At 42.4% G+C, this 25142-nt stretch overlaps 1 protein-coding gene and 1 pseudogene across 1 annotated transcript; one reads left to right on the forward strand and one right to left on the reverse strand.

Moving 5' to 3' along the window:
• Positions 1-41: 41 nt before the first annotated feature.
• On the forward strand, positions 42-25012 carry Sdha (succinate dehydrogenase complex flavoprotein subunit A). The gene is given in 15 exon segments (NM_130428.1): positions 42-145; positions 4502-4564; positions 5819-5980; positions 9585-9728; positions 10058-10222; positions 11714-11862; positions 14924-15048; positions 16231-16399; positions 17095-17290; positions 18288-18459; positions 21307-21425; positions 22006-22117; positions 22306-22436; positions 23898-24011; positions 24661-25012. Coding segments are annotated over 15 exon segments (1971 nt in total). The 5' UTR covers positions 42-82; the 3' UTR covers positions 24748-25012.
• On the reverse strand, positions 8317-8653 carry Eif1-ps5 (eukaryotic translation initiation factor 1, pseudogene 5; annotated as a pseudogene).
• Positions 25013-25142: the final 130 nt, after the last annotated feature.

Raw genomic sequence — 25142 nt, forward strand, 5'->3', positions numbered from 1 at the left:
GGCGCAGAGCCTTCCAAGCGCCACACCAGCGCGGCTCGGTGCGCAAGCGCAGTCTATCGCTGAGGCTTGCGGGAAGGCAAACATGGCCGGGGTTGGCGCAGTTTCGAGACTTCTTCGCGGGCGGCGCTTGGCTCTAGCTGGGGCGGTGAGTTAGTGCCACGGTATGGCGGGCACCAGGAATGCGTCTAATCCTGCGATCCCACCCGAGTTGAATTGGATCTGGGAAGGTGCAGCGGGCGGAAGCGGACACCGTTCCGGCGAAGGTCATGACCCCGAGGTCGCGGGCATGGAGTCTGGCCTTCCCTGTCTTGGTCTTAGCAAAGTTCTCCAAGGTTAACGGGAGGGACCAGCCTGTGGCACTCTGGATGTGGGCAGATCCGCGAATCCGTTGGTAGCCTGGGTGTGGACACTAAGGTTTTGTGTAGTAGTCTTAGCTACTGTTTTTAAATATCAGAGAGAGATTTGAAAATATCAGGTGAGACTTCTGCACTGTGTTCATCCAATTTTGCGGCTTCTGTTTTGCATTGGAAGAGAGTCACAGAGTGTCTCAGGGCTGCAAGGATCCGAGTTGGCCTCCCCAGATTGTCAGATCTTATCTCAGTGTACTCTTTGCTGGTGACATATTATTCGTTAGATTCCTAAGGTTATATTAATGCAAACTAAATTTGACAGGTTGAGTTTTTTAAAGTGAACGGGCCTACCTACCTACTTAACAATTTAATGACTAAATGCCCCCAAGACATTGAACTGTATCTCTTGCATTGTGCATATAATTGGCTACAATTGTCTACTTTCCGAGGTAGATATTAAATTTTATGTTCAATTAAATGTGCAAGGGTTACTTGGCAGCTATTCTTACAAGACCAGAAGGCATTTTCAAACATTGATAACTTTGCTGGTTTGTGTTTGCTGCCACAGACTCCTACTAACCCTTGGCCTCTGCAAGGAGGGTTTTAAGTACCGATCATTGAAGCATTTTACAGGAAATAATAGATCAGCAACTTGTAATTGTAGCAGAATTGTAGTTTAGCAGAAATAGGTGAGCCCACCCCATGCCCAGGGTTCACTCCACACACTCAGGAAAATAAAAATGACAGTCTGAGCCCAGCTCTGAGTAATGCTCAAAAAGGAACAGTCAAGAATAGAATATTTTTACTAACTTGTATACACCTTAGGTTTATGCATAGCATATGTTGACATCCTTAAAGTCCTTTCAGATCCCAGATCCTTTTTAAGGGAATGGAGCCTAATAACTGCTCAGTCCTGCTGAAGGAACATTTACATCCTAGAATTCTTCGTTTTACTTATGTCTAACAGGCCTGGTTACTATACTCATATCTTTGGGGTATTTTCGGAGGCAACACTTCCTTAGCTAAATACTATTTTGTGTGATTTAATGTCTCCTAAGCAAGCCTATTAATAAATCCTTTATAAAATCAATTCTTCCACTTCATTTCCTCTACATCAGTATGCCATCATCCTAGGCTAGTGCTCCGTGATTGCTCTGGAGACTAAGACCTAGATACTTACTTTCGTCAGATTTATTTTGTCTTTGTTTTGCTTCGCATAGTCCCAGTGCATCAGTGACTCACAAACATTTACACTTGTTCAATTCATAGAAAAACTAAGAACAAGGACATCTGATTTCTAGAAAGTTCACAGAATTCTTAGGGAAAACACAGGAAGCATCATAGTAGAATAAATCCTTTTCTTTGGATGAGTTGCTTTTAATGCTTCACTGTATATCTAGAATTATGATTTAGTTAGGCCTCTACAGGCAAACCGTTTTGTTTGGCTTCTGGGGATCATCATAAAACCAGTGACATTCAATTCTTCATCGTGTGATGTTTTTCTTGGTTCATTTGAAGACTTCTGGCTTAGTATTTATTCATAACCAGGGTTTTAATCCAAATTCGGAGTTTCTTGGGGATTCGCCCCAAAGATCTTCAGATAGTGGGAAAAGTACACAATTTGGGTCCATAGTTCTCACTGACCTTCAGTTTTTTCTGTGTGGATTATGAGACTTATGAGGTAGCCTCTGAAAGTTTAAGCTATAGTCATCCAAGCCAGGGATAGATATCCCTGTGAACTGTATGTTAAGCATCTCTACTTTAAAATAATGAAATTAAAAACTGTATTACATGTGTTTGCGTGTGTTCGTTCGCACATACTGTATAGAGGTCAGCAGACAGCATAGCTTCTCTCCCTCAGAGTGAATCCTGGGGATCAAGCTCATGTTCTTAGGCTTAGCAAGAAGCATCTTTGCCCCACTGAGTCATCTGGCCGTCCCTAAAAGCTAGACCTCGTAATGAAAATAACTGCACATGTTCTGTTTTTTAATCATTATGATGAAGAAAGCTCTATAAATGAGACATAAACTATTCTGTTCAGTAATGGAAGCAATTTCTAAAATAGCGCTATTGTGCACTATTTACCTCCATTTCTGTAGCAAATAGATAGGTTTTTAGACATCATTTTCTGAACGATAAAAGAATTTAGTTATCTTACACTACTTCCTCTCCCTGTGCCAGCACTTTTTAGATCTTCATTGGGTGATTTTATAATTGCAAGAATTGTGTAGAAGATGATTTGAACTGCAACAGATGAGATGCTTAGCATACTGAGGCCCTTTGCCTGTTGGATTAATTAGTAGCCTCTGCTCTTCTCATCCTCTCGCCAACTTCTTAAATTAGAGCCCTTGGTCAACTGGACAAGGTATACGGGCCTTTTTGTTACAGTGTAGTTAATTTCCTCATTCATGTTCATGTTTCTAAAAATTTACCATAAAAATTTTTTTTAAAAGCTTGCCTCGTCAATGAAAACAAGTTAATGGGCTGGATATTGTAAAGTTGAAGTCTGTCACATTACTAATTCAGATTTACTTAGAAATCCAAGAAACTGTGTCGTAATTAGAATTATTAAAGTAAATATAAATGGGGCTAGAGACATGGCTTGCAGGTAAAGGCGTTTGTCACCAAGCCTAACAACTTGAGTTGTGGCTCTGGGACCCACAGAATCAACACAGATTGTCCTCTGACTTCCACTTTTGTTTATTGTGGCACGCATCCCCCCTCCCCCAACTATGAAATATTTAGAGACGGTTGAAAAATATGTTTTCCTAGTGTTGCATACCTTTAATATCAGCACTCTGTGGGCAGAGGTAGGTGGATCTCTGAGTTCAAGGCCAGCCAGCCAGATGGACACAGTAAGACGCTGTTTCAGTAACTAAGTAACTAAGTGTCTGTGTTAGGCCCTGCCATGACGCGAGGCCTTCCAGCTTACAAGGACGTTACTCGTTCTGTGTCGCCAGATCTCTTCTCCGATCCTCCACATTGTCTTACAGATTTTCTCATGTCATATAATAATGTCTCTTCAAAAACATAGGGATAGTTTTTAATTGTCACAGGTATTTTCTAATAATTTTCCCCTTCTTATTTATTCATTTTATATCCTGATTGCTGTTCCTCCTCCTAGTCTCCCTCTCACACCCCCATCCTTCTTCCCCTTCTCTGAGGGGTAAGGGGCCCCCTGAGTATTCCCCTACCTTGGAGCATCAATTCTGCAGGGTTAGGCACATCCTTTCCCACTGAGACCAGACAAACAGCCCAGTCGGGGAACAGATTCCCAGACAGGTAACAGCTTTAGGTACAGCCTCTGCTCCAGTAAAAACATTCGATTCTTAAGATCATTCGTGTTTTCCCCTTTTCTGATTACTGAGTGTACGTAACTACCTAGAACCTTTTTGAGGATATGTCCAAGTCTCTTCATCATATTTTGGTCTTTTTAAATAGAGCTAGTAAAATGAAATTTTTAATCCCTCTAATGGCTGACTGGATTCACGGTGAACTGATTTTACTGACACTAGGTTCCTTGAGTATATGTTTATCTTAATCTTGGATGTGCAGAGTTAAAGTTTCCCGAGGAAGGCTAAGGACAACCAGTCAGGGAGAACAGGCCTGATCCCTGAGAGGGGGTATGGCTAAAGTCTTGGTCGTGTATGGTAAAGGGATAAATGCTTTTATTCCTCAGCTTAAAGTTTACCTTGTTTCGATACGTACGTAGCAACCTTCCAGAGTACAAGTCTCCCAGAATGCCATCTCGTTCATTTTCTTCAAAATTCTTGAAGGACTTGCAGAGAGCCAGTATGGAAAGGTTAAGATGGAGCCAGTAAAAATGCTTCATATTTAGGAAATACATCCATGTGGGATTCTTTGCCATTCTTTATTGAGTTATCAAAGTAGTACACTGCAAAGCAAGGGTCAGCAGTTCCCTGCTGGGAAACAGGCTGTTTTGGAAAAGGCTTTTCCTAGAATGCCCAGTCAGTAGAGAGGACGAGACCCGAGTCTTTGCCTCTTAGTCAGGATCCCAGGTAAACTTTCTAGAAGAATGGGGACAACTTGATAAATATGAAGGTTAACAATTTAGAAGGAAAGTATTAATTCATTCCCTTCTGCTTCTGTTCCTTCAAAACCTAACACTGTTCATATCTCTCCAAACACAGACTCGTGGCTTTCACTTCTCTGTTGGTGAGAGCAAGAAGGCATCCGCTAAAGTTTCAGACGCGGTAAGTTTACTGCTCAATTATAAACAATTCTTGTTTTTGTTTTATTCAAGTCAAGGTCTCCCTATGTAGCTCTGGCTGTCCTGGAGTTTGTTATGTAGACCAGGCTAATCTCAAATTCATAGAAAACCATCTAACTCTGTTAGGATTAAAGGTGTATACCGTTATGCCCAACTTGCAAACAGCTTTTCTTGCTTTGAAGGATTATAATCTATAACTACTTTAACATATTTGAATATTGTACATATTTAAAGAAAATGTTTTTGGGGGTATTGTATGCTCAAATGTGTGTAGTGTAATAATTATAGAAACACTTATATAGATAAATACTGACATTTTTGTTGTAAATCTTTATCTAAACTAAACTCTAAATTTAGGTAAAGTAACAAAATAGGAAGATATTAATAAGCTGTATATGCTGTGATGAACAGTGGGATTCCTGCACCAAATAAGACTGGCTACTGGAGTTGAGGCTCCTCTGTATTTAGCCTGTTTTGCTTTCTGTTTAAAAAATATGAACATTACAAGTTTTTAATCACATGAACTAGCAGGGTTATGGAATATTGCTTGATAATTTCTCAGTAATAAATCTTCCCACACAGACCCTCCCCCTAAATGTAGGCCTGAAATATAGTTGTGCTGTACCTAGGCAAACTGAAACATGCTAACTTAATAGCAACATTGTTTTCAAGAGAGACTGGTACATTGCAGGTGAAGAAGCATTATCTGTGTGTGCATTAAGTTCCTGTAGACAAACGGATATGGTTATGGACATGGGAGTAAAACCATTGAGAAAAAGACACAGTTAGAGTTCATCGTGGTGATGTTTTCTTCTGCTTTTACACTTCCCTGCTTTGGTGGCAGAGTAGAAAGATTGGAATGTTAAAAATTTGAAGTGCTCTCAGAAATCTTTTTTTAAAAGCTAGGTGCAATAGCATGTACTTTTAGCCCCAGCACTTGGGAAGCAGAAGCAGGAAGATGATGAGTTTTGAGGTAGCCTGAGCAAGATGATGTCTCAAAACCAAAAATAAAAATAATGTGTGTGTGTGTGTAGCAGTCCTTCTATTGTCCATGAAATCTGACTGCTGGTTCATTGTCTGTACCACACTTCAACACCAAGAGTGCACGCTCAAGCCAGAACAGGACTGGAAGCCTTTCTGTGCACAGCAGCTTTTCTTTCCCATGATTGTTTTGTAATTATCGTCTTGATGCTTTCTGAAGTTAAATATGTAATGAATGGCTGAGTTTCCTTTTCAGATTTCTACCCAGTACCCCGTGGTGGACCATGAGTTTGATGCTGTGGTTGTAGGTGCAGGCGGGGCAGGCTTGCGAGCTGCATTCGGCCTTTCTGAGGCAGGCTTTAACACGGCATGCCTTACAAAGCTCTTTCCTACCCGCTCACATACTGTTGCAGCACAGGTAAGAAAAAGGGCCTCTTTTGATGCCTACCCATCTTGTAGAGCACCACCCCTCTTGTAATACAAATTCTTGCCTTCTTATTAAGCTTCAGCCATAGTTGTTGGCATCCGGTCCATCATTCATTCTCACTTTACAAGTCCCTGCTTGGAATCTCTTCCTCAGGACCATTGCAGGGTTGACATTTCATTGTTATTTTCATACATGGGTCTTTTCAAGCCGTCTTGCCTCCCGTGTGTCCCCCTCTCATGGTTCAGTTTCCTTTACATTTATTCCCTGGTTTAAAAAAAATGTTTGCATGGGCCAGATCTTAAGTTTAGACAGTGTTTTATCACTGAGACAAATACCTGAGGTAATAAACTTAGAAAGAAGACAGACTTAGTTCGAGTTGTGGTTTCATAGGTTCCAGCCAAGACGACATGGCTGGGCTCTTTGAGCCTGTGGCAGCGCACTATGTCACTGGGGGAGCATATGGTACCAGATGCTACTTTCCTCATCTCAAGGCAGCCAGGAACTAAACACAACAGAGAAGATAGGGTGCTGTATCCCCTCACAGGCATACGCCAGTGCTTAAGTCCTTCTCATCAGGTCCCCTCTCCTAAAGGTTCTGCCATCTGCCGGTAGCACCATGCAGAAAAATAGAAGAACACTGGCCTCTGATACTCTCAAGTTGAGAAAAATTACAATGATTTGTATTGGATCACTGGTATCATTATTAGTAATACTAATTTTTATATGATTAGCAGAATCCTGTTTGACTTTCTTTCCTGGTATCTGGAGTAGTTTTTCCTTAGCCAGTAGCGAGGTTCAATGGTTTCCCAGAGCGGGAACGGCTTCCTTCGTCTCTGTTTTGCTGATGCATGCTCTGAGCACTTAGCTGGAAGAGTGGTTTGTAAGCTAAAGGATTAAAACACACTGCAAGAAATCATGGCCTGGAGGAAAAGGGAAACGCGAATAGATCATTCGCACTACTGTTGTAAAATTTTAATGTGATGGGCAGTACAGTTGTAACAGTGGGGTGAATAGTTTGGCAACTAGTTATTAAGGAGAATTAGCTGTAGGCAGAGTGAGACTAGTTCTGGAGACTTGAGAACTCGCAGAAGACCAGCATCTGTGGCCTGGTTTTCAGGTAACAGTAACGTGATAGGTACTGTCAGTTACACATTCTATTTCCAAGTAGTTTTACATTGGAGGGGTTGAATAAAGAAGAAAAGAAAGTAACAGCATTTATTCAGTTCCCATAAGGTTCTTAGTTCTTCCTTGTGACTCATCCAAACTGAAAGATACCATAACTGGGAATACTAAGGCATGGTAGTCATGAAAAGGGAAGAAATTCAGCTTAGGTCAGCTTTTACAAAGCTTACTGAACAACAATTGGGAAGAGAAGGAAATAAGATATGTATATTTATTCTCATTGTTATAAAACAATATTCAATGTTTGGTAACATATAAAGAAAGAGATTGTAAAGTCCAAAAATTGGTTAGCTCTATGCATTTGGCCTTTGGTGAGGGGTCCCTTGCCAGCAATGTGGTATGGCAGATTCCACCACGATGTGATCTTATGAGAGGAAGAAGTCGTTTACCAGACAGGAGACCAGAAAATGCATGTTTTGTTTTGTTTCTTTTTCCCCTGAAAACAAGTTTTATTTAATAAAAATTTAAATACCTTACATAACTTTAAAACTGGAAGGGAAAAGAAAACAGTAAAAACTCTAACTAAAAGAACAAAAGTTTGTTACTTCAAATGACATTGGGCAGCTGCTGGTGGTGATTTGAAATCTCCGTAGCTAGCCACATGACTTATGGCATTAGTTTGGTATTTTCCTGTCATATAAGTTTAACTAATACCAGGCTGGCTTCACCCTTCAGTTCTTTCAGTGTCCCTTAGCTAGGATATGTCTGGTTCAAAAGATAACCCTGGTGGTAAGATGTTTATGACCTCTGAAAAGGTGGCCCCTTCTGAATTCTGCCTACCTAGTCAGACACCCGGGGTTCTTTTTACTGTCAAGAGCTCCCTCTAGTGGTATAGCTGGTGTGATGCTATCCAGCTTCTCTTTCTCCTGGGCCATTCAAGTGGTAACATTCTCTCGGGGCTCAGCTGAAGCCTTGTTATCACTGTTTCAAGACGGAAGCTGCCAGAGCTTCCTGCTTGACGTGTTTAAATGAGGGACTTGGCTCCTTTCAGCCTATTGCATGAAGACATTACACTAGTCCAGGTGAAAGTGGACTCTAGATTACATTATACAGGTTTTGAGGTTTTTAAACTTGTGACAAGGGACAGAAGGAAATTCTACTCATTGCAAGAAAATTCTCACGTAAGCTTCAGAGAGTCACAGCAGTTAAAACCCATGAACCTTCAACTGACTGACCTTAGCCAGTCCAGTCTCTATCAGGAAACCGCATGTGTTCTCAAGCTGGTCATCTGGAGCTGAATTACTTCTCCATATTCTGGATGCTCAATTACAGTATAATTGCAGGCAAATTTCTTCTTGAATGCCTTCACCAGTTCCTTCTTATGGTAATCATTAGCAATCCCTTGGACAGTAGTGTCTTCCTGCCACTTCTCTGTTGAATTCTTATATGGATATAATCCTCAGTGCCTGCAGAAAAGAGCTCATCACCCTTACTTACATCAGCAAAGAGGTCAAAAGAGTGGAGGTTCTGGATAGCAGACATAGGGTAGGATTCTTTTCCTTGGTAGAAACCCTGCAGCAGGCAGCTTCAGGAGAGGTGGGGGCGGGGCGGGGTGGGGACAACACAGCAGGGATTATGGGGAAGCTAGGAGGCTCAAGGGGGAGGCAGCTGAGTCCACAGCGGTGGCTCAGTGACTGGACTAGTCTTGCTCTTTTACAGGAACACTTACAGGAACTATCTAGGGTCTAGTAAAATTCCTCTCGAGTACATATCCCCAAAGGCCAAAGGGTCCACCATTGTGCTGTGTATTGTATCTCCTTCCAATACACGAACCATTGAGAAACAATCAAATCATACTAGTGTACCTTCTTTTGTAAAAAGATTATATAAAAAGAATGAATTGAAATATAAGTTGGACACCAGGCATGGTGATCCAAACCTTTAATTCTAGCACTTTTGGGAGGAGGTAGAAACAGAAGTAGGAGGATCTCTATGAGTTCAAAGCCAGTCTCATCTACAAAGTACGTTCTAAGCTGGGCTATACAGTGAGACTCTGTATAACATCTCTAAGCTAGGCTATACAGTGAGACTCTGTATAACATTTCTAAGCTGGGCTATACGGTGAGACTCTGTATAACATCTCTAAGCTGGGCTATACAGTGAGACTGTATAGCATTTCTAGATGGGTTTGTTGAACCTTTAGTTGTCAGGTAGATGAGCAATGGGTGAGTTACAAGGGTCTTTTCTAGTCTTCAGGCCTGAAGATCAGACAACATTCCCATCACAAATAAAGATTAAGCCACCTGTCTACTCTGGGGAAGTCTCATGACTCGAAATCTGTCCTGCCTTACTGCTCCTTAACCCTCATGAAGAGTCACCGCATAAGGAGTTTGCTTTCTCTGAATCAGGTCTAAGGGAGGAGGTGGGCTGCAGAGGCCATTAAGACAGATAAGCAGTTGTATGGTGTTTCCAGGGAGGTATCAATGCTGCCCTGGGGAACATGGAAGAGGACAACTGGAGATGGCATTTCTATGACACTGTGAAAGGCTCTGACTGGCTGGGGGATCAGGATGCCATCCATTACATGACAGAGCAAGCTCCTGCCTCCGTGGTTGAGGTAAGTGAAGGGAACTCGGGTCATTGCTTATGTGCTCCGCTTATACTACAAAAGAATCTGGTAAAAAGGTAGCGAGAGGGCTGGGGGTAGGGCTGAGGGGATGCATGCCCACTGCAGTCGAGCCTCGGGTCCCGTCCCTGGTAATGAACCAATGAGGAAAGTTTTTCCTGTAACTATGCAGCTCACTTAAGATTTTTTTCCCTCCCTGAATTATCAGTGTTTTCATAGTATTGAAGCTTTAGATTTTGGGTTTGGTGCAAATTTGTTACAAAAATGAGTATTTTTACTTGTTTAAGATAATATATTTTTGCTTGTTTTGTGTTTCACAGCTAGAAAATTACGGTATGCCGTTTAGCAGGACTGAAGACGGGAGGATTTATCAGCGTGCATTTGGTGGACAGAGCCTCAAGTTCGGGAAAGGCGGGCAGGCCCATCGGTGTTGCTGTGTCGCTGATCGGACGGGCCACTCACTCTTACACACCTTGTATGGACGAGTAAGGCTGACGTGCGGAAACAGTGGAATGTCATAGGACAGGAGGCAATCACCCCATGGCTTGTTTAAAAAAAACAAACAGTAGTGTTTTACCTTGATAGCTGTGACAAAGACTATAACCAAAAGCAACTTAGGGAGAAAGGGTTTGTTTCACTTTATAGTTTTAGTCTATCATAAAGGGAAGTCAGGGCAGGACCCTGAGGAAGGGATTGCTGTGGAATCCGTGGAGGAACAGTGTTTGTGATTTGCTCCCTGTGGCTTCCTCAGCCTTCGTTTTTATACAGCCCTGGACCTCCCCTGGGGTGGCACCACACCTAGTGGCTGGGCCTCCTCGTATCATCAGTAAAGGAAATGCTGCCGAAGGCTTGCCTCCAGTCCAGTTTTATGGTAGCAGTTTTCAGTTGAGGCTCTCTCTTCGATGAGTAGTCTGTCAGATTGACAAAAAGAAAAAAACCTAACACAAATAGTAAGGTACCTGAAATAATATTAATGTGAAAGTACCGAGCAGGTACTTGTGAAAGCTGTCTCTACGACTATGTTATTCTTGTGTCTGTTTTGGGAAGTTGAATTGCTAATCACTGCTTACCATTTTCAGTTTGTGCTTCATAACATGCCAAGAGCAGAGGAAGTAGTCTTTCTCTCTAGCATAATATTATTATTGATTTTGGGGGGTTCACATCATGTACCCCAACCACACTCACTTCTCAGACTTTACCCAGGTCTGCCCCCATCCTGTGTAACCTCCTGGATTCCCCCTACCAAAAAGAAGAACAAGTCTAGTTTGTTTTGCCCGTATACTTACTCACCGGGGCCAGTGTGAGCACACTTCAGTGGCCAGCCCTTAAAGCGCCAAGTCTGTTAACGCACTTTTAGCAGCTCTCAGCTTCTTAACTGATGGGTACAGTGGTGTTACTACTTCACCACTGAACTGGACGAAGTCTTGAGTGGATGTGGCCACTAGATCAGCCTGTGGGTTGCAACCCACAAAAGACCACTGGAAAACACATACTTATATTACCACTCATAACAGTAGCAAAATTATAGTTATGAAGTAGCAACAAAAATAGTTTTATGGTTGGGAGTTATTACAGTATGAGGGAACTGTATTACAGGGTTGCAGCAAAAGGTAGAGAATCAGTCATGTCCAGATAATCAATAATCTGAGCTCTGTCTTGGGAAGGCAGTGCCACCTGGTTAACATGCAAATATTAGAGCTCCAGTAGCTTCCTTTAGGCTGAGGACACGAAACAATAACGACAGTATGTGCTTGTTCTGGGTCATTTTGAGAGTTTGCCTGTGCTCTTTACAACTCCTTGCATGAACCACAGGACTATCAGATCCACCCCTGGTAGCATTGTCAGAGCTGACTCCCCTATGTGCACGGGAATGCTCATCAGCACTGCCTACTGCACCCCCAAGTCTGGGCATACTGGAGTATTGCTTTAATATTAATCTTACATGCAGTTTGGAATGTAGGATCCTTTTCTTACAGTCTCTGCGGTATGACACCAGTTATTTTGTGGAGTATTTCGCACTGGATCTTCTGATGGAAAATGGGGAGTGCCGTGGTGTCATTGCACTGTGCATAGAAGATGGGTCCATACACCGAATAAGAGCAAAGAACACTATTATTGCTACTGGGTAGGAGTTTACTGTATTTAATTTTTTATATAAAAGTTGAGTGTCGGCATGGGGGCAGAGTGTTTGGGGTTTTTGTTTTTTGTTTTTGTTTTGTTTTTTTGTTGTTGTTGTTAAATAAAATAAAATGGTTCAGAGCAATGGATCAGATGTAGGCTTCATGTCACCTCATGTGGAAGGTAACCTTTCCCAGCCTTGGTACCTTTGTCACAATATAGATGTTCTCTGACCATAATAGGGCTAAATTTGGGATTATAAAACTTACTTTACCTGTCCTTATATAAATAATAAGCCTGGAGTGTCACATGGTACTTTCACATAAACGTTCCTGCTTTCTTGTTTACTACGTACACTGATTCTTAGGATCAAGACGTACTATAATGTACTCTCTTCCTGCATGATGAAAATAAGTACATTTCAGTTTATATGATTTCATTTTTACATTTTTAAAGTTCTGAGCTGAGGATATGTCTCAGTTGTAGAGTATTTGTTGTCTAGAATCCACATGGCATCGGACTCATCCTCCTTTACCACCCCCTCCCCCCAAAAAAAGGAAAGGAAGGAAAGGTTAAGTAGACAGACATTGTTCAGTAGGCTAGAACCTGAGTAATTTCCCTGAGGACTGAGGGATGCACGTGGTCAGCAGACCTAGGAAAGGTGCTCAGCACCATTAGACATCTGGAGGGCTGAAGTAACATGCACGTTGTGAGATGGGTTAATGTAAAGAAACAGATGATGGTAAATGTTGATGAAGATGTAGAGAAGAGGGACCAGCTCTCGTAGTTACTGTACTTCTAAGTTATTTGATAAAAGCCATGGCCAAGGCAACCTATAAAAGAAAATGTTAAATCTAACCTCCAGTTTCAGAGGACAAGAATCTGTGACGATGGAGTGAAAGAGCTAAGAGCTCAGTCTTGATCTAGTACCACGAGGCAGAGAGGATCTGGAGTCTTCTGAGACATCAAAGTGGCACCTTCTCAAACAGTTCCACTAGGCGGGGACTAAGTATTTAAATGTATGAGCTTATGGGGGCCGCTTTTAATCAAACCAGCATACTGGGTAAAAGCAGTTGCCATACAAGTCTGGCAGTTTCCTGAGTAGGAGAACAGATAAAGTCCTTAACGTTTTCCTCTGACTCCCATATTCACGCCATGGCAGTGCCTGTTTTGTTTTGTTTTTTCTTAAAACAATGGGCGGAGAAATGGCTCAGTATTAAGAGCTGCTACTCTGGCAGAGGACCTAAGTTCTGGTCCCAGCATTCAGTTCAGAAGGCTCACAACACCCTGGAACTCCAGCTTTGAGGTAGCCATTTTGGGCATTGACACACATGTTGCATAACTCACACAGACACACAAACATAAAATCTTAAAAAAAAAAAATTAAGGTATAGCGAAAAGTGCCCTAAAAGTCTAAAGGTAAATTGATGGTTACTATGGAAGCGCCTCACAAAACTAAGGAAGACTGAGGAGAGGTCTGAGCAGACAAGGTACTTGCCGCCTCCATATGAGAATCCGACCTTGGATGCCCAGATCCCACGTAAAACTGAGCAAGTGTAGTCCTGTGTGCGTTCCATGACTTGGGAGGCAGAGTAGGGACTCTCCAGCCTATGCTGCCTAGAGACACTAGCCAGCTAGTTGACAAGCTCTTGGAGTCAATAAAATGTAGTGCAATCAAGAAAGACACCCATTGTCATCATCAGGCCCACACACAAACTCTCATACCTGAAGCCAGAAGAGTGAAACTTAACATGGCGTGGCAGTCCCACCATAGCTGTCTATGGGAAGGGGATGAAGTCAGCATAATCACGTCATGAATAGACCACCTATGCAAATGTTTGAGGTAGTACTCACCATGACCAGACTGTGTTACTGTAACCAAAACAACATGCAGGGAAAGGGTTATTTTGGCTAATGTTTTCAGTGGGTTCAGTCCACGGAACATGGATTGATGTGTTTGAGCAGGACAAGTATATCATGGGAGACAGCTTCATGGCAAAAAGACTGTATATGTTCCTAAGGACATGCCTTGAGAGATCTGCTTGCTCCAATAAAGCCCCATGTCTTAAAGGCTTCACAATCTCCCAATAATGCAGTAGCCATAGACCAAGCCTTTTCAACGTACTTTCGTACGTTGGGGACATTTATATTCAAATAAAAACAATCTTAGTCTGAGACGAGCCGTTTCTGAAATCTAATAACATGTTAGCTGTAGTAATAATACAGTTGCCAAGAGTCTTAAGTGCCCACCCCACGAAGCAAGGATAATTATGCAGTTATGTGTTAATGAAATTGGTTACCAGTGTACATTATCTGATCATATGGACTTCTTACAAGTTATGTGTTAATGAAATCGGTTACCAGTGTACATTATCAGATCATATGGACTTCTTACAAATGCATAGTAAAGCTGGGCGAGAAATAGTAAAGGAAAATAACAAATCAACAAACAACACTTTTCATTATGTGGTGATCTGAACGGGAATGGCCCCTATAGACTCCTGTGTTTAAATGCTCGGCCCACAGGGAGTGGCACTATTAGGAGGTGTGGCCGATGTCACTATGTGGGCAGGCTTAGAGGTTTCTTGTACGCCAGCTAGACCTAGTGTGGCAGTGTCCTTTTGCTGCCTGTAGATGAAGATGTAGATCTCGGCTCCTTCTCCAGCACCGTGTCTGCCTGAGCGCTGCCATGCTTCCCACCATGATGACAATGGACTGGAACTCGGAAGCCAGCTCCAATGTTTCCTTTAGAAGAGCTGCCGTGGTCATGTTGTCTCTTCACAGCAGTGAAACCCTAAGACTCATTATAAAAGTTATATATCCATATCAGGAAAATTCTTTGAAGATAAAGCACAGAGTACCAAAATACAAAAACACAGCATTTCCCTGCTCTGTCTCCCAGCGTCCAGCCCATAGCAGCGTCACAAATGTGGCCTCCCAGTACTGCGTGCCATGTATCCAAGTACATTACAAGCAAGGGGTCGTTAGAGGTTGGGGCTCCAGAGGCTGCACTACATAAGAAGAGGTTTGGTGGACTGACGCTTACACTCACTGTTCTCTGTTTTCAGGGGCTATGGGCGAACCTACTTCAGCTGTACTTCTGCCCACACCAGCACAGGGGACGGCACAGCCATGGTCACTCGGGCTGGTTTACCTTGCCAGGACTTAGAATTTGTTCAGTTCCACCCCACAGGTAGGACAGAGCCTGTGTGGCTCTGGGCTCTTCTGTGTATTGTAAGCATGCAACACCTATTAATTGCTTTGGGGTTCACGTCTCCCTCCTTGAGTCCTCACGGAGGGCTTTCTCCTGGGTCCATAGAGGCAGTTCATGATAGATTCTGGGTTCAGGGTTTAGGTACTTGTGGTAAGCGGGATGTGAAGTTTGAACAGAGCAGACTGCAGCTGATGCCAAAGTTAGGGTTTGGATTTGGAAGAGAAAGAGCTAGTTGTGGGAGAAATTAGCTCTTCCTGTCAGAGGAAAGAGATGAGCAAAGATAGAATAAAAAGTGAGTTAGTTGTCTGTCTTCAATTTCTGTCTGGTGTCCCCAAGCCTCTGGATTGCCCCTCATGTGCTGTGATTAGCACTCCATTTTTTATGCTTTCTTTTCAACTTATAAGAAATAAACAACCTAACAGATGTTACTGAAGCTGTGAAAAGTGAAAAGCACTTTTAGAGCATGTAACCTTTTGGGCATATAAAAGGAAAGTTAGCGTTAAATAACCCTTAATTAGCGTCTTCCCTTAAAACTCAGTGTGTGGCATTCCTTGTTTTTCCTCACACTGAAGGACACAAAATTATATTAAGAACCTTCATCGTGCTCCTCTGGTTTGAATGTGGGCTTTGCCCTTTAATAGCTCTGTGACTTAAATGAGTTACTTTTTTTTTTTTTTTTTTGCCTCTGAGGAGAGACTTCTTAGTACCTGGGGCCATCATAGACCTGAAATGAGTGAATTTTTAGACTTGATACAAACATAAATATTAACCACTAAAATAATTTTCGCTCTTTGGGTACTTAAGATAGAAATTCCCTAGGCTGTCTTATTCCTGCTTAAATTTGTTGCCACATTTCTTGGTATAAAGATATATTTAAAGAAACTAAGTCTACTAAGCATAGATGATGTTTAATCAGAGTATGGGTTAGATCCTGTGAATGAGCTGCTGTTGGTGGATCTCTTGTGCTTTCTAGTTTGTCTCTGCTGCTTCGAACACACATTCCTCCTCCTACTTGACTTTTCTTCTTATTTTGAATTTAACATTCTTTGTGTTTCCTTTCCTTTTCTCCCAAAAAGTCACTTCTAAAAAAGGATTAACCGTTTGGAGTGGTTGCCTAGTCCTCATTCATTCATAAACATTTAGTCACCTGGGTTCTTACAGGTATCTATGGTGCTGGCTGCCTCATCACAGAAGGGTGCCGTGGAGAGGGAGGCATTCTCATCAACAGCCAAGGCGAAAGGTTCATGGAGAGATATGCCCCTGTTGCCAAGGACCTAGCATCAAGAGATGTTGTGTCTCGATCCATGACTCTCGAGATCCGTGAAGGAAGGTTTGTAATTCCCCTCCAGGGATGCGGGAGTTGTAGGCAGGTGGATAAACGTGTCCTCTTTCTCTTTGGAAGCCATTAGGTCACAGCTATATATTTTAGTACTTTAACTTTTGCAGACAGGTACCCTACCCTCAGGGTTAAGGTTAGAGAATAAAGCTACTCCATTATTTTGACAAGCATGTTAGTTTATGGTATATCCTGTCTTCTTCACATCAGCTTGTAAACATATCCTCGTGTATTCTTGGTGTGAGGGTGAGACTCACAGCCTTAGGAGTCACCACAGGCGTCTCGGCAGGTGCTCTTCAGGGCTTGTGTGTCACTTCTCTTTCAGTAAAATTGCCTCAGGTTCCTAGTGCCTGGCTTTACTCTAGGGACTTAATATGGGTTTGACACTTTAATTTAAAACTTCGAAGTCTGAAACTTTCTAGTACATTTACCAAGGAAAACAGGAAATCATGATACCCAAGGCAAGGATGTAAGATTGGTGAGTATAGGCTTCTAATTTTTGGCTTGTCCTTGTACAGAAGTATCCCTGACACACTATGATTAAAAAATACTTGAAGGAAAAAAGGTATCAATGGGACACTGACCATAGATGAAGGTGAAGTTTCCCTCAAGATCAAGATTGTCAGGCTCACCTAGTGGCTGTCCAGCTTCCTTCCTGTCACTGCTTCACGCTCAGTGTTGCTTTGCAGAGGCTGTGGCCCTGAGAAGGATCACGTCTACCTGCAGTTGCACCATCTGCCCCCTGAGCAGCTGGCCACGCGTCTGCCTGGGATCTCAGAGACGGCCATGATCTTCGCCGGCGTGGATGTCACCAAGGAGCCCATTCCAGTCCTTCCCACTGTGCATTACAACATGGGCGGGATTCCCACTAACTACAAGGGACAGGTGATAGTGACGAGGCTACTTCACAAAAATCCCTTTAGAGCTTAGATGCATAGAAACAACAACGCAGTGTATTTGATAGTTTAATATTAATTATAAAATGTCATACCTGCCAGGCAGTGAGAGGCTAGGTTATGTTCTTGAATGTGCATCTGCTTGGGAATAACAGGTAGAATGTTATTTCCCCTCTACCTGTAATCCTGTGCACTGTTTCCATTTTACCTGTAATCCTGTGCACTGTTTCCATTTTACCTGTAATCCTGTGCACTGTTTCCATTTTACCTGTAATCCTGTGCACTGTTTCCATTTTACCTGTAATCCTGTGCACTGTTTCCATTTTACCTGTAATCCTGTGCACTGTTTCCATTTTACCTGTAATCCTGTGCACTGTTTCCATTTTACCTGTAATCCTGTGCACTGTTTCCATTTTACCTGTAATCCTGTGCACTCTTTCCATTTTACCTGTAATCCCGTGCACTCTTTCCATTTTACCTGTAATCCTGTGCACTGTTTCCATTTTACCTGTAATCCTGTGCACTCTTTCCATTTTACCTGTAATCGTGTGCACTCTTTCCATTTTACAGGTGCCTGTCTATATTATTTAGTACTTTTACAGTGAACTTACAAATTAGTGATCTATATATACAGTTGGCGCTTGGGTTATACGCAGTTCACAGTGCTTATCAGCTGGTCCTTCTAGTTTGGACACCTGATGATGACAGGTGATCCTGTTTTCCTCATCCCTTTAGTGTTCCATCACCTGCCACATTCCTTAGTTAAATCAGGTGGTGACTGACGCTCTGGGGAATCTAAACCATCCTCTGACCGTTTGGTAACAAACAGCAAGAGTTCTGGAGCAAAAGGAGAACTGGGGACGTACTAAAGAGTGAACTAGAGAAGATGCAGCCTTTACTCTTGCTACTTCAGTCATGGGAAGTCTGCTGGGGCGGCAGCATGCGGACGCAGGGATTTCGTTGCCTCATCTGAACTATGCCTGCAGGTGCTGAAGCACGTGAACGGCCAGGATCAGATTGTGCCTGGTCTGTACGCCTGTGGGGAGGCTGCCTGCGCCTCAGTGCATGGTGCCAACCGGCTTGGAGCAAACTCTCTTTTGGACCTTGTCGTCTTTGGCCGAGCCTGTGCCCTGAGCATTGCAGAATCTTGCAGGCCTGGTATGTGTTCTCTTCCAGCCCTCAAGCTATTGTAGGAGCCTGCATCGTCTTTATTTGTTGCTTAGTGATCATAGAGGAAATCTGCTTTTTCCCATAGAAACGTTGATGTTGAGACTAGACTCTTGGAAATATTAATATTCAAAAAACTAAGGGATTCGAGTCATGTTTTTTTAAGACACAGTTCATTATATAGCTCTGGTTGGCCCAGAACTTGGTAAATCAGCCAGGCTGGTTTTGAATTCTTAGAGATCAACCTCCCTCTGCTTTCTTGCTTGGTTGCTTTCTTTTCTTTTTTTTTTTTTTTCTTTTTGAATCTACTGTCATTATGTCCTTAAGACACTGTTAAGAAATTGGCATTTGCTGGACAGTGGTGGCAAATGCCTTTAGTCCCAGCAGTAGGGAGGCAGAGAAAGGTGGTTCTTTATGAGTTCAAGGCCAGCATAGGCTACAGAATTCCCAGATAGTCAGGGCTGTACAGAGAAACTCTGTCTTGAAAAACTAAAAAATAAAGATACCAAAAGAAAGAAATTGGTATTTTGAGGGGAAGTTGATTGCATATTGCTTGCCTGTTATAAATTACGTTTGCAGGGCTGGAGGGATGGCTCAGCGGTTAAGAGCACCGACTGCTCTTCCAGAGGTCATGAGTTCAATTCCCAGCAACCACATGGTGGCTCACAACCATTTGTAAAGAGATCTGATGCCCTCTCCTGGTGTATCTGAAGATAGCTACAGTGTACTTATATAAAATAAATGAATAAATCTTTAAAAAAAAATTACGGGGGTTGGGGATTTAGCTCAGTGGTAGAGCGCTTGCCTAGCAAGCGCAAGGCCCTGGGTTCGGTCCCCAGTTCCGAAAAAAAAAAAAGAAAAGAAAAAATTACGTTTGCAGTCCAATAAAAAATGAATCTGTAACTTCTTGGTAATTATAGAAAAATTTTATTGTTTTAAAAACAAGATATAATATTTATATAATTTTATAATTTATAAAAGGATGACGTAGGCCCTGCCCTCAGGGATTGAATGAATTTCAGTTGATATTTCCTTATGATAGCTTAAAACTGTGTAAAAGAAAAACATACCTTGTGTTGGAGTGTAGTTTTGCTTGTACACACCAGAGCCAGGAGGTTACCAGAGCTCCAACCTCTAAGGAGCCTTCATGGTAGCTGTTTTGTTTATTTGCTCAGAATAGCAGCATTCACACACTTACAAACACCTCATGAGGAGGAACAGAGGCCCTCTCCCTGTTCCATCCATTATTCTTTCCTCTCGTTACTGGTGGATGTCGGTTGTGGTTTTTATGGATGAACAGTAGTGATGGCATAGAGACCAGCACATTCTTGCCTCACTGGTAAAGGATGCATAAGCAGGGTTCAAAGGATCTTCTCTGACACCGAAAGTAGCATTTGAGAGGATCAAAATCACTTCTAGGACAAAGCAGAGACTCAGGTTCCCTGCTTTGAGAATGAGAAAAATTGTTTTATAAGAATATATTATACTTTTATATGCAAAGGCTCTACAATACATTAAGAATTTTTTATCTATTTATTTTATGTATGTGAATACACTATAGCTGTCTTCAGATACACCGGAAGAGGACATCAGATCCCATTATAAATGGTTGTGAGCTACCATGTGGTTTCTGGGAATTGAAGTCAGGGAGAGCAGAGGCTGAGCCATCTCTCCAGCCCAAGAATTTTTAAATTCAGAATGAAAGGACTAAGTGTAAGACTCAAAAGGCTGCACATATGATTTAACCTGGAAATAGCAAACTACAAGGAAGAAATAGATCACGTTTTCTAGGCTGTTCTAGTGGGGTTTTACTTAAACACGACTCTTTTTGCCAAAACCTGAAAAGTTCTTCTAACAAAATGTAAACAAAAAGACAACAATTTCACTGTATTTAATTCTTTTATTTTAAAGACGAAAAGGTTTGTAATATTTTCTCCCAAAGAGTAATGGTCTAACAGTTTTAAAGTACAAGTCTGTTTACAGTAGTGTTGAAATTTTAAAAATGTACATCATCAAAAAAGTCAGTTTTATTGATGATTATTTTTTTAAGCACTAAAAAGGAGCCAGGCACATACACCTATAATTTGCATATTCAGAAGGCTGGGGTAAAAGATGGTTGGTTCAGGGCTGATCGGAAGAATATGCTGAGTTCATGGCTGTCTCAGACAGAGAAGGGAGAGGGGAAGGAAAATGAACTAGTCGCATGCCTGGGAGACACCTAAGAGTCCTCCAGGTACCTGGAGTCCCTGAGAGGAGGTGGCTGGGAGCACTGGTTGCCTGCATTTCTCATTAGAAAGTGCATACGCCATCTAAAATAACTTTTTAGATGCTTCACTCAGAACTTTTTTTAAGTTAAAGATTCTTCATTTTGGGGGGATAGGGGTAGGTGGTACAGGGAATCAAACCTGGGGCCTCACCAATGCTTACCATTACATCTAAGTTATACCCCTTGAGGTTTTGTTAAGAGAACCCGAGAGTCAAGACCAGCAGGTAGCTTTTCAAGGCACATAGGACAGCTACCTGGTTGTCCCTTCATGAGAAAAAGTGTGAGGCTAACACCTCAAATTGAGACCACTATCTTAAGGGTAACCAGTTTCCTTATTAGAGAAACAGTAAGTCTGATCACATATAATAGGTCTTTTAGTTTCAAAAATGGTTACCTACTTAGTGGCACAATCTTTTTTCTGTATATGTTCTTAAGAACTGACTGAGTCAGTATCTCACTCCTTAGATTGGTGCCAAGGCAGTGCTGTGCTTTCCAAACTCCTGGAATGGCTGTGATATAATTTGAGTGCCATTCAAAATCTTTCTCTTTTTCTCCCCTGGTTCTCTTTTAAGGAGATAAAGTTCCTCCGATTAAGGCAAATGCTGGAGAAGAGTCGGTTATGAATCTTGACAAGTTGAGATTTGCTGATGGAAGTGTAAGAACATCAGAGCTGCGCCTAAGCATGCAGAAGGTAGGAGCAGACGCAGTGACAGCCACCCTGCGTGGATGCCTGCACTTGACAGCAGGAGGACCTGTTCCTCATCTTGCCAAGCAGAGTATGGAAGTGATGGGGAGCCTCTCGTGCAGAAGTGTTTCCTTCTCCGTGGAACATTGCAGTTCCTAATTTAGGGCCGAAATAAGCTGCAGCTTTAGCACCAGGGACTTGACTTTCTCTGGCATCCTTTTACGAGTCCTCCTGTCTCCTACACCACTGCTAGCCCACTTGGACTCTGGGATGGTCGTGCTTCAGAGATGCTGCCAGAGAAATGAATTAATTTTAAGTGACATCCGAATTGGTTGTGAGATATACATAATAGACAGAGAAATATATTAAGTTTAAATCAGAATTTCATTTCTACTGAGGTAAAGTGGCATACTTTATACAGTAAGACCCTTTCCCCAGGAAAAAAAGGACCTTAAGTTTAAATTTAACTCGCAGCCTGAATTTCCTAGTTTAAGTTGTATACATCTGTCTGATGTACAAAGTCTAAAGTTGTAAGAGTGTCTGCCCGTCCTCCTGCACTAAAGGTTTGTAATGGTTTCTATGGTAGTCGATGCAGAGCCATGCCGCCGTGTTCCGTGTGGGAAGTGTGCTGCAAGAAGGCTGTGAAAAAGTCAGCCAGCTCTATGGAGACCTACAGCATCTGAAGACGTTTGACAGGGGTGAGTCAGTAGTTCTCTGGAGAGGACACTGCCTTCTTTGGGATAGACCCGTATCTGTCCCATCTCCCACCACCTAATTCCATGCTTGCTGTTCAGCTGTCTTCCCCATAGCTGTGTGTTGCCAGTAAGTCCAGAGTACCTCCATGACTGGGTCCTGTTTGTCTCTCATGGGTTTGGTGTATCCCCAGGAATGGTCTGGAACACAGACCTGGTGGAGACGCTGGAGCTGCAGAATCTGATGCTGTGCGCACTGCAGACCATATATGGTGCGGAAGCACGGAAGGAGTCACGGGGAGCTCATGCCAGGGAAGATTACAAGGTATGTATTCGAGATGCATCACATTGGCCTGACATTGCCCACCCACTTCTTCTCACCCATGCTTGCTTTCTGTGTTTCATTTATTTTCCCAAACAAAATCAAGGAGAATACTTTTTCCTTCAATATCTTTTCTTCATATTCCTACTCTCAGATCTTTCCCTTGCTTTGAGTCAGCCCATGCAGCATCTGTCAGCAGAACAGGCCTGGTTCTTAGCAGGGTTAATAGTAAAGTGCAGCCAGTGACTACGCCAGAAATGCTGACTTACGGAGTCCCCATCAGACCAGTCCTGAGGCTTGGAAAAGGAATTAGAGATCTGCCCTGGCCATGGTTTTTATGCAGACTATTATCGTCTGTATAGAACACACGTGTTGGACTTTACATGTGATGTTAGAAAACATGAGAAGCTTGGGTGTAGCTCCAAGTTCAGGATAAATGCATCAAGTGGAGTTAGACTTTCCATGATTGGCCCACAGGTTCTGGGCAGTGGAGGATGGAAAGTGAAAGAAAAGTGAGCTAACCACAAGTTTTCATTCGCTATGAACACGCATTGTTTTCACCTGCAGGGACCAGGTAACTGAGCAGAGACATGGGCAAGCATATCCAGGACGCACAAGGAGCTGCTTCAGGGTTCATGGCTAGGAACAGATGAATAAGGCACTGAAGGTGTGAGGTAGATTCTGCTCACTGGGCAGGCTTATCCCATACGTAGGATGTACATCTAGGGCTGCGCTTTAGCTCTTGGGCTTAGGTAAGGAACCTCCTCTTGCCTCTCCTCAGAAGAAACAGCAAGGTATCTGATCTTCATTTTTATTTAAAGAGCCTCTTGCTCATCTGACCTATTCCCATATGCAAAGTTTTCTTCTTAGCAGTCAGTATACTGACACTTAAAATCGCTTCAGTATAAATGTTAAACTCAAAAAAGTTGAGTAGGAGTTAGTGGCATGTTCCTTTAATCCTAGCACTTGGGAGGCAGAGGCAAGCGGATCTCTGAGTTTGAGGCCAGCCTGGTTTATAGTGAGTTTCAGGACAGCCAGGGCAATGCAGAGAGACCCTGTCTCAAAACAAAACAAAAGCTCATTTAAATTAAAAATGCCGAAAAGTGGAAGAAATCTCAATTTGTGCAGCCAAAGGAAAAATTACATAAATGATATTTAATTCTAATATCTACTTACAGAATTGTAAGAGAAAATGCAGAAGTGGGTGTTGTGTATTTGCATTCCTGGCTTCAAAAGCCCTTGCCATAGTGTCCACCTCCTGGGCTGGTCTGTCCATCTTTAATGTTTTCTGTGTTGTTTTTTTTTTTTTTTTTTTTTTTTTTTTGGTTCTTTTTTTCGGAGCTGGGGACCGAACCCAGGGCCTTGCGCTTCCTAGGTACGCGCTCTACCACTGAGCTAAATCCCCAGCCCCTTTTCTGTGGTTTTGATGTTCTCTCGTGAGATGGAGGTCTGTTTTTACCTCAGGTGCGGATTGATGAGTATGATTACTCCAAGCCCATCGAGGGCCAGCAGAAGAAGCCATTTGCGGAACACTGGAGGAAGCACACCCTCTCATATGTGGACACCAAGACTGGGAAGGTATGTGGGCATGCATCAGCCCAGGGATGTGCCGAGACACTCTTTTGGGCCTTTGATGGTTCACAAGTTTAGAAAGCAACCTAGTTAAACCAGTTGTGAACAGAACCAAGATATCACTGAAGAAGAATGAGGGTGTGCTTCTTGATAGAGACAGAATCAAGGGTCTGGGTGGTTCACAAGTATAGGACTGCCTCTCATCCTCTGTACCAGATAAAGAGCACTGGGCAATGATCAGATGTCTGATGCTTGTGGAAGGGAGTTAGTGGTGACTATTATTAGTTTCTTTATATCACTGTGATGAAATACTTGATATGAATAACTTGATATGAAGAATTAAGGATTTATTTTGTCCTTCAGTTTCAGAAAGTTAAGCCCATTCTTGCATGGACTCACTCAGTTAAGCAGAATGTCTGACAGACAGCTGTTCACCTAGTAGCAGGAGGCTAAGGCTGGAGAAGCTTGAGTTGGAGGCCAGCTTAAGTTGTAGAGGGAAATGGGGTAGGAGGAATTACCATAATTTACATAGCTAACTTGTCTTAAAGTTCTCATGCCTGTAAATGTACTTGATGGTTTAATTTTACAGAAGCACAGAAGAAATGGCTGTTTGTAAATGTTCATGCCTTGATTCACCCTGACTCTTTTCTCCAAGGTTACTTTGGATTACAGACCTGTTATTGACAAGACCTTGAATGAGGCTGACTGTGCTACTGTACCTCCTGCTATCCGTTCCTACTGAAAAACCTGACAGCTACAGGACCAGCTTATGTGATTATACATCATAGCTTACCTAGGTTTCCTTTCATACTCGTCTTGTTAAAAATCTGCTCTCATGAACAAGGAGTCACTTCACAGATTATGATCAACAGCTTGGCAGTACTTGATGTGAGGGACTCGAGTTGCACCATTGTCTCTCATTCTTGTGCAGTGATAAACTGGTATAATTCTTAAATGATGTACAAACGAACAATCTTTTATTTCTAAATAAAACCACATAGTATTTGAGTTTAGTCCTATCTATTGGTCTGAAATATCAAATACAATTTTCTTCCCCTGTCTAGCTGAAGCAGTTGTGGTTTTCAAGTATTGTTTTGTTTATTCTCTGTGCCATATACTAAACTAGACTTTAAGGAA

The sequence above is a fragment of the Rattus norvegicus genome, chromosome 1 (assembly GCF_036323735.1).
Source record: "Rattus norvegicus strain BN/NHsdMcwi chromosome 1, GRCr8, whole genome shotgun sequence".
Taxonomy (NCBI): Eukaryota; Metazoa; Chordata; class Mammalia; order Rodentia; family Muridae; genus Rattus; species Rattus norvegicus.